The 10,443-nt window shown below is 35.0% G+C and overlaps 1 protein-coding gene across 1 annotated transcript in view; it reads right to left on the bottom strand.

Moving 5' to 3' along the window:
- Window positions 1-227: 227 nt before the first annotated feature.
- CARF (calcium responsive transcription factor) overlaps window positions 228-10,443 on the bottom strand; it is a 52,686-nt gene continuing 42,470 nt past the window's right edge. The window contains exons 13-15 of the mRNA XM_019635617.1: window positions 6,689-6,819; window positions 5,928-6,297; window positions 228-3,296 (exon numbers count right to left, since the gene is read on the bottom strand). Of these exons, the coding sequence (XP_019491162.1) occupies window positions 3,178-3,296; window positions 5,928-6,297; window positions 6,689-6,819 (620 nt within the window). The 3' untranslated portion in view covers window positions 228-3,177. The remainder of the gene's footprint in view (window positions 3,297-5,927; window positions 6,298-6,688; window positions 6,820-10,443) is intronic.

Raw genomic sequence — 10,443 nt, 5'->3', positions numbered from 1 at the left:
GGAAAAAAGAATTACTTATACCTTATTTCACATATTATTTTAAAATGTTAATGGTTGGCTGAGCTGAGAGTATTAAATGCATATATTAAGCTTAAAAACTTTCAGGTTCCAAATTGAACATAAATCTCTAGCCAAAATTCTCAGATATTAAAGTGTTTACTCAGCATTTAAGATTAACAAAACTACCACTAGCCCCCCTCAAAAAAAAAGTATAAAAAACTAACCAGTTTAAGAAAAAGAGCACAGTATTTTTTATTAAAAAATTACATTATAACAAGAACAGTATACATTAAGTTACAATATATATGTACACACAAATTTTAAACTTTTAAAAAAACCTGGTACAAATTAAATGGCATCTATCTCATGCTCACATGATTAAGTATGCATTTTGATAGAATATAAAGATGAAACACAAGCTGGTGGGCCCCCAAATTAGAAACTTTAATGCAGGGTCAGGTCCTAAAATCTGTTTTCTATCACTTTTGTGACTTTAGAAAATACTTAGCTTGTATAAGAAATAATAGCTTTTTCATTTAAGAATGTTAACAGTTTAAAGAAAAATTAATATCAAGAGAAAAGCCCACCATGGCTGTGTTTATCTATAATCCATTGTAGTATATATAAAGTTCACTTGGAGATTTGGGACATAACAACTACAATGAAGAAAGAAGCTCAGCTGTAATTATGAATTTCTAACTTCTTATTTTGAATGTCCAACTTACTACTACAGATATTACACCTTGTAATACATGACACAAAAGAGCATATGTTAGACTTTGCTGTAGAGCTGTTAGGAGAATGCCAAATATAGATACTGAAAAATTTATGTACTTATATTACCCTGTTGGTTTAAAAAATAACTGGTTATTTAAAATATGTTGATGTATTTTTTTTAAATGATGCTAAGCACCTTTAAAATACAATACTGATATGCTGTGACTAAACATGCATTTAGAGGACAAATGAATTTTTAAAAACTAATTTAGAAACCATTTTTAAAGAGCTACTCATTGAAATACTTACATGAAATACTGATAGTTCCAGTTTCTACCTAAAAACCAAAAGAGTATACAATTAGGGATTTAAACCTTCCTTTATGCTCTTTTTTTTCTTTTGTGGGGGGGGGATGCACTGCAACATGATTTTAAAAAAAAACAGTATCAGAAGAGACATTCACATAGTATGAAGTGAGAGAAATATTTTAAACTGTGTTTTATTTCTGATGAAATGCCAAAGTCTGAATCCTTGGACATCTCTCATCCTCATCAGTAACTAAAGTTTGTATCTTAACAAGCATTTCTCCTTAGCAACTCAACATCAAAAAAGAAAGGAATGTCTCCTAAGAAATAAAGTTCAATTGGTGAAATATTTCATAATAAATGATTGTCATTAATGAAAGGTGAAGATCTATTATTTAAAATCTTGAAAAAGTTTCCATGAAAACTAGAAATAACAAATGAAAAGAATGTTACCTACAATGCAACACTAAACTGTAAATTAATTTGGACTTAATCCCTTTAAGTACATACGAGTAAGAGAAATCTGGGTTTGAGGTAATAATAGTTGTATTTAACTTAGCATAACATAATAGATTTGGCAGCCTAACTCTATAAATGCCCACATCAAATATTTTCATTTCTTAGGAAAAAGAAAAGCAAGTCTTACCAAAAAATCATACATGTAACAATGTTAACTTTGCATTAAATAGGGGTATAAATAATAAATTTTATAATAAAAAGGGTATAAATCTAAAGAGCAAGGAATTTTAAAATTCCACCCACTTCTAATATAATAGTGCTTTATACTTATACATGTTGTGTACCTGAAACTATTAAAGTGTATTAAGAATGGGAGACTGGACTTAGAAAAGCCAAAAAGACTCATATTTAAGTAAAATACTATCATTAAATTTCATATTATATTCCACATGCTTTGAATAGTAAACATTAATATCCATTTGAAATCCTTAGTTTAAATATACCCACAGTTGGTCTCTGGAGAAAAAAAAGCCTTTAGATTGATTTTTTGACAGTTACAATGTCTAGTTTACCAACCTTCCAGAAAACAAAAGCTTTTGATGAATATGCTGATTAGAACTTATTCAGTTTTTAAAGTAAATATACCTACTCAACAGAAAATATAACACAATAGTTTTAAAGTTTTAAATATGAACTGAATTTTAAACTATAAATACTTGAAGTACTATAAATTCTGATACCATCAATTCAGTAAGAACTCTGGCATAAAAAAAATAAATACAACTCAAATTCTTTTCTAACCACAGCTGAATCTTCAATACGAAATAGGGGAAAAAAAAGCCTCTGCTGATATCAAAAAGTTCCCCAAATTATCTGTAAACATCAGAGAATTCTACTATTCTTTCTGAATTCTCTCAATTTCTATATTTTTCTACCCATAAATAGTGTTTTAACTACAATACTGTATAAATGCATGCAATATACATTTATTTCTGTTGCTTATCTTTCAAGTTAAAATTCTCATTACTTACCAAGACCCTTAAATTTCTACCAGATGACCATTAGTATCCTATTGGTTCCCAGTCATAAGTATAAAAATTAGAATGAAAGAAGCTAAAATGCACAAACACAGTTTCCACAGATGTGAATGCTGGGCTTTGTGTTATGGTGCAAAATCTATTGTTTTATCTTTCCAAATGAGACACACTACAAATATTCTCTCACCTGCCTGCCAATTTAAAAAATTTCTTCACAACTTTAAAGAGAGAATAAGTTCTTTTAGAAGTTAAAAAGGTCATCACACACACACACACACACACACTCACTCACTCACTCACACCCTATCTTTGTTGTTGTTTTCATCTTTCAAGAGCCAAAATTGGTTATTTTCAGCAGATGAGTTAGATGATCATTTGTGTTCAGGCTATATCACTGTGGATAAGTTCAGATGATCTTCTGAAATACTGGCCTTATCAGATACTCAAAAAGGATAAGCATGATACAAAATAAGAGGAGTAAAAATAAGATGTAAAAATATGGAATTGGCAACAAATGTATCAATTTTAAATCAAAGCTGCTCATGGAACCAGTCTTCAGTCCACTTATCATAATGCTGTGGTTTGACAATATTCACCTTCTTTTCTATGATGACATCAGAAGTCACCTGAGTTGTTAAATTCTGAAAAACTTCAATAACTTATGTAACAGATAATTTCTTACAGTCCAAATTTTTTTTTGCTTCCATTGACAATGCTGGTTCTTTGGGTTCTTGCTTAACTTGGTTCACAGAAATGGTGCCTTCTGGATTTTCTTCAACTTTAAAACCAAACATAAAAGAAAAACCCTAAAGGTTAATATAATTTACAACACTAGAATCTTTAGAATTATATAAATTTAGAAGTAAAGCATAAAACAGTAGTTTGGAAAAAAGAACCAAACAATTTAGAAAAGCGGTTAGTGTATTTGAGAACTCAGTGCTTCTGATATCTTAAGTCATTCATATTAAATTCCTTCAGTATGCTTCTAGTAATGAAAAAAAGAAGAGACCAAGTAAACTATAAAGTTATTCTCCTGTAAAGATACTTTGACAAAAAAAATCAGTCCACAATTTGATAAAATTATGAGGAATATTTCATATTTAAACTTATCTGTCTTTTAAAATATTTGTAAATAAAGGTCAGGAAGCCTCCCATTATTTGAAAATGATTTGTTTTGCAAACAACAGGGATATGTATCACAAATTCACAGACTTGTTACCATTCACATATGATTTCCACATATGGTCATATATCAAGGAAAATGTTCCCTCCCTAGAGAAACTTCACTACATAAGTACTTAAAAAAAAATACACGTCTTAAATGATAGCTCTGACTTAGCTGTACGAGCTATGTGTTTATTTGCAATATTTCAGAACGCACTTAACCATTCTGATTTCAAAATACTTATGACCAAATTAATCTAAATTAATCTTCATCTAGCATACCAGCAGCACTATTGTGAAATGGCAGGTGGGAAACCTAAGATAAAATCGTTCTCTCTTTCTCAGGAATATCAGTTTTCGGTTTCTATAAGAAACCAAGGTTAAGGTTCAGAAAAGTGCATCAAACATACCTGATGTTTGTCATATATGGATGTGTTGGAGTTTAGCCCATACCATAGAGAAAACAAATAGAGGATGGATTTCAATGACCGTGAGAATAAATATTCAGGTGAAGTAGTCCCTCAGATCACGAGCTAACCTGATAAATCATGCAAGTTCAAATTCAAAAAGGGTCTCCTTTAAATCAATCTGAATTAGAGATCCCAGAAATACTTTAGCACAATACAGAAGGAGGAATCTTGTTAGAATGGAAAAGAAGCTTTGGAGGTAGACAGATCTGAGTTAAATTCCCACTTTGTCACTTACCAGATGTGATTTTAAGGCAATTATTTAATTTCACTGAGCCTTGGTTTCCCTATCTGTAGAATGGGGACACCACCAGCTATTCCATGGAATTGTGAGGATTCACGCATATTCCTTTCCCCTCTCTTCTACTAAAGTTCCTCAGTAGTGACAACTGCCACACCCCTCTGGATAAAATTTCTTAATAATCAATTTAAAAGACAATGATTCTTTTCTGAAAGGAACTATCTCACACTCTTCCTTACCCAGAAGAATGATGTTTAAGGATGGAGGGGAAAATATATGTCCTAAAAATCTATGAAGATTTTTGCTCTTCAAAGCAAAATGAAAGTCTTTTCCCACAAAAGTGCCCAATCCAGTACAATCTGTGGGGAGTGACATAGCTCAAGTAGGAGTTAACAGAATTTATTACATGTTGATTGGGTTTGTTATAAAGTGGCGAGGTAATAAAGTCATGGGTAAAACCCAAGTTCCCAAGTCTTACTAGTTCCCTTTCAATTTCCACAGAACTCAACATTTAAGTCTATAACATGAAATCTTTAACTTTTATATCTTCCCATTTCATTCTATTTTTCTATTTGTGTGTATCAATTTTTCCATAATAACCTTTACACTAAATAGTTTTCTATTTATTTATTTATTTAGGGGGGGAGAATTGGGGAAGGGGGACAGTGTTAGGGAATTGGGGAGGGGATCAGCCAAGTTGTTCTTCAATCTTAGTTGTGGAGGGCGCCAGTCGCCATCTGGCTGCTCATGGCCTCTAAGCTCAAGGTGCTGTGTTCAATCTTAGTTGCGGGTGGGCGTAGCCTCCATCCCATGTGGGAGTCAAAAGAACAGCCTTGTTGTTAAGAACACACACTGTATCACTGAGCCATTCGGATAGCAGCTCAGCTCAAGGTGACAAGTTCAGTCTTAGCTGCGGGTGGGCAGAGCCACAATCCCATGCAAGAGTCGAAATGACAGCCTTGCTCTATCCACTGAGCCATCCGGATGGCAGCTCAGCTCAAGGTGCCGAGTTCACTCTTTAGTTGCGGGTGGGTGTAGTCCACCATCGAACAGGCAACCTTGTTGTTAGGAGCACATGCTCACACCAGCTGATCCATCCTGCCACCTGTTGACAGCTCAGTGGCAGCTCAGCTCCGGTGCAGCTCACTGGCCCATGTGGGAATCGAACCGGCGACACTGTTGCTCAGAGCTCATGCTCTTAAGCTAACTCTTAACCAAATGAGCTACTCGGCTGATCCAATAGTTTTCTTTTTAAAGTTTCTCTAATTATTTTCATGCATTCTAAAAGGACATTACTGATCTCATATCACCACAGGTTTTCCATGTAAAACTGAAATGGGTAATTTCAATGTGGAAAAAAATTACAAGCTATTAAAACTTATGCTCATGGAATTTTTTCCCTTTTTCTCAGTTTACTTGATTTATTTATATATTATAAACCCACTAAGTAGAAACAACACTTTTTTTTTTCTGTAGTGCATTAGTGATGATAGTCCATAAAAGTTAAAAAAAAAATCATGAATTGATTTTAACTTACTAAGAGCTGGGTGGCTGTCTATAATCTGTATTGGAATGGTCTGCACATTTTCCAACAGAATCCGATCAACACTTCCTTCCAGATTCTCTGTTTCCTCAACATCTCCAACTTCCACCAGCTGATCCATTGCAACCAGATTTTGATCTGGTCCTGGAAGGTTACCCATGGTAGAGGCAATACTATCATTTTGGGTTAGGCATGTATCTGTTTGAAGACTATGACTCTGACCAAGCAGTAGAGAATTGTTATTCATTACAGCACTTCCTATTGAGTCTAGAAGTCTTGAAGGACTGGAGGAAGAGTGGTTATTTATTGATAGCAGAGTCGGTGATCCATCAGGAGAAGTGAATCTTGGTTGCAACTGCAAACCCTTTTAAACCAAAAAGAGTTACATCAAAAAGTTTGAATTTACTATGTGTGATTTTCTCATAGGATCTATTATTCTTTTGACACAAGTTGGAATAAAATACAAGGGTAGTTAACGACAAATATTAAGTGAGGACAGAAACAAGAACTAAAGGAAAAAAAGTACAACTAAATTTTATTGCATGCATGGTTAACTCAAACTTTTTCAAAACATATTGTTTAAATCATCATCTTAAATCAAGATACAAAAAAGTCAGGAAATTAATAATGAAAACATCTTTGATCATTATTACAAATCTATAACAATTCTGTCAAGTCCCTGAGAGAAGAAGAGGGAGATTGAAAAACAAAAAAAAGGCCCTCAAATTTGGCTACTTTACTGGATATTTACTTACCTGTAACTGTGTGAATATTTTTGGCTGAAAGGAGGAAAGTGAGGAAAGCACATGGGCTGGTTCTGGAGACAAAGAACCCCTTGTCTGATTTGTATGCACTTTGGTGGTAGTTGACTCTCCTGGTGAATTTCCTAAATTATATAAAAAATAAACTATTAAAACCAAATAATTTTTATGGCTTCTAGGGTACTACACTTTATTATAACTCTTACTATCAGAATTGGAATAGGAAATAAGGTCAAAGGTTTGAAAAGGTCTTTAAGAAGTTATCTAGGGCCGGCCGAGTGGCGCAATGGTTAAGAACTGGCTTGGGACGCCAGAGGGCCCTGGTTCGGATCCCACATATGAGGGCCAGTGACACTGCCCTCTACAGCTAAGATGCTGAACAACAGCTCAACCTGGACCTGGGCTGCCGTGAGTCACCGGCGAAGGCGTAGGCTGCAACCCCTGTGGCAGTGGGTTGCCATGGGCTACCGTGTGTAGCCAGCACCCAGCATGAGCAGCCAACAGCCGCAGTGAGCAGCCGTCCAGAAGCCAGCGACTGATCTGCCTCACCCGGGAAGAGTGCAATGATGGTGCCAACTTGGGCCAGTGAAGCAACGTCCTCCACAACTAGACTGAAGAACAAAACAACAGCAACTTGTCTGTTCCCACGCCCCCAATTCCCCTATAAAAATCTTAAAAAGAAAAAAAGAAGTTATCTAGTCCACTATTTGCAGAACGTGGTATATAATCAGAATCACTAAGGAAATTTTTAAAAATATATAAAATTTTATTAATTTTAATTCAGTATATCTAGGATAGAATGTAAGAAATGGTATATTTTTTTCCTTGAAAGATTGTACATCTGTAACTCTGGGTCCATTTTTCCATGCTATGATGCTGGATTACACCTAAACTTCTCTACATGTGGGTAAACTATTGAGCTTCTCAATTACGAAAACCAAACTTAATTTACCTTTGGTAGCCCTCTTGCCTATGACAATGCATGGAATAAAGCTGACATAATACTCATAACAACTGTATTGAATTTCTTTCAATAACTCAGTTTGGAATAAATAAATAAGAGTAAAAATTTCTCTGTTTTCTAATATCTCAATTTTTAAATTGTCCTTAGGGAATTTGATTCCTTCTCATGTAATTCTTTCTTATGCTAACCCAAATACATTCATCTCTTTAAGTCAATCAAAAACCAATTATCAACAGCTATTTATTGCTTTCATACTGTAATTGAGTAATTTTTAAAATGACACTGGTGTCAGACAAGGATAGATTTAAGCACCAGCTTTTTTCTGTAACCTTCAACATACTATTTAACTCAGTTTCTAAATGTCAGTTTCCTCATCTGTAAAATGAGAATAATAAGAGAATCTTCCTCTAAGGCAGCGGTTCTCAACCTTCCTAATGCCGTGACCCCTTAATACAGTTCCTCATGTTGTGGTGACCCCCAACTATAAAATTATTTTCGTTGCTACTCTATAACTGTAATTTTGCTACTGTTATGAATCGTAATGTAAGTATCTTTTTGTTTTCTGATGGTCTTAGGTGACCTCTGTGAAAGGGTCATTTGACCCCCAAAGGGGTCGCGACCCACAGGTTGAGAACTGCTGCTCTAAGGACTGCTGAGGTGATTAAATAGCACTTGCACATTTCTTGGCTTCTTCATTTCTAATTGTCCTTCCGCTTCACTCTGTTGCAGTCACCCACTATTACGGTCATACTTCATACTATTCTACATCTAAAATCTCTATTTCAAACATCCCATTCTCTGAACACAACCTCTTATTCTTCCAGGAATTTTGCTTAGGTACTCCACTAAAATTGTTCTTCAATCTCACGTCAATTGATTCCTCAGTTTTCTTCAGATCCATCAACCTCTTCCCTAATAAAATTCTCTCCCCTCCAGCTTAGGATCTGGGCTTATAGTTTTAATTACACTCTTTCAAACACCCTAAACCTCCCCCTGCCTCTCTGTCCTTTGGTCATACCCACTGGGTAAAATCCAAATTCTGGATGAAAATGGCTTCCACTGCTTATACATGTGAAGCCAAATACCACTGAGTAAGGAACTCATTGCTACCACTACTACCAATTCATGATCATCAACTTCAACAGAACTTCACCTATATCTGACAACCTTACAAGTTTCTCTCATTCTGTATTAGGGATGATATCGAATCTTCATTTTCCTAAAATTTTGGCCACCCTTCCTGAGGTCTGCTCTCATCCTTAGCACTCTTACTTAAAGAGAAAAGAGAAGCTATCAGAAATTTCTTCAACTTCCCATCACCAAAGCTATCAAGTACCTTCATTTTTTTTAAGCTGAGCCATCCTGCTACCTGTTAGCAGCTCAGCCACTGCTCAGCTCGGGCTGGGAATCGAACCACTGTTGCTCAGAGCTCAAACTCTTCAGCGAGCTCTTAACCAACTGAGCCACTTGGCCGGCCCAAGTATCTTCATCTTTATGTATCTCTTCACATCTCTTATGCCTTAAAAAACCTTCCCTCAACCTCACAGCAAACCTGATAATTCCCTTCAAAGCAAACTTCTTGAAAAAGTGGTCTACATTGCCTCTACATCTTCATTCATCTCCCATTCACTCTTCAACCACCTTAATGGCTTCCTCCCAAATCACTCTTTTGAAAGGGCTCCAATAGCAAGTTTTCCAAACCTGATCTCATGAACTTTCTTTCTCTCCCCTGCAGCCACCAATATCCTATCCTTATGCCAGTGTTGCTGAGCTCAGTAAATGCTACTATCATTAAGTAGCTCATGGAAGAAACTCAGGAGTTATCCTAGATAATTCCCACTCTTAACCTCCCACACCTATTGAATGAATAACCAAGGCCTTTGAGTTCTATTTTTAAAATAACTATTAAATCTGTCCAATTCTAATATAAATGCCATCAACTGTAGTTTACACCACTAACACCTTTCAAATGGACAGCTAAAAGGGCCTCCTAATCCTGTTTTGCTTATCCAGTTTTATCTCCAACCATTATCTATGCTTAAAACCACACTTTCTTAAGTTCCTTGAACATAACAAGCTCTTTCTTGCTTAGCCTTCGAACATGCTATTCCTTTGATTGGCAAATTCCTATTCATTCTTCAGTTCTTAGTTTAAAAGTCACTTTCTCAAGTGTCACTTCCCTCCCTACTCCCTGGACTAAGTTATATGTCTCCATCACTATTCCCACAAACCTTCTCATGGCACTTCTCATAACAGTAATTAATTAAAACATATTTGCTTAGTGTCTTTTTCTCTAGCTAAACTTTAAATTCAATGAAGCAAGAAACTTACTTGTTCTTTTTTATGCCCAGCATTTATCACAATGAGTGCAATATGTACATACAGAACAAATGAATAATGCTAAAGAATTTAAAAGTTATTCTATAGGAAAAAGTGACTCAAAGGTTAATAAGTCGAAGAATAAAGAATTAATTGTACTGTATATAGTTATTCATAAATTTATTCTTTTAGGTGTTAACTTTTTAGCAGGCATTATGCTATGAACCAGATATTTTAATTTGAATAGAATACAATTCTTGCCTCTGAGGAGCTCAAATCATAATGAAAGATACGGATGTGTAAACAAAAGGATACCATGTTAAATGCAGAGGTAAATACAAAAGGGTGACTATCTAACTTTATAAAAGGAGTGAAGTTAAGACAGCACTTACCGTATTTGCCGGCGTATAAGACGACTGGGCGTATAAGACGACCCCCTAACATTTCCACTCAAAATACAGAGTTT

The sequence above is a fragment of the Hipposideros armiger genome, unplaced genomic scaffold (genome assembly GCF_001890085.2).
Source record: "Hipposideros armiger isolate ML-2016 unplaced genomic scaffold, ASM189008v1 scaffold_23, whole genome shotgun sequence".
Taxonomy (NCBI): domain Eukaryota; kingdom Metazoa; phylum Chordata; class Mammalia; order Chiroptera; family Hipposideridae; genus Hipposideros; species Hipposideros armiger.
Note: the sequence above shows the minus strand (reverse complement) of the source record. Positions and strands in the feature narration are given on the sequence as shown.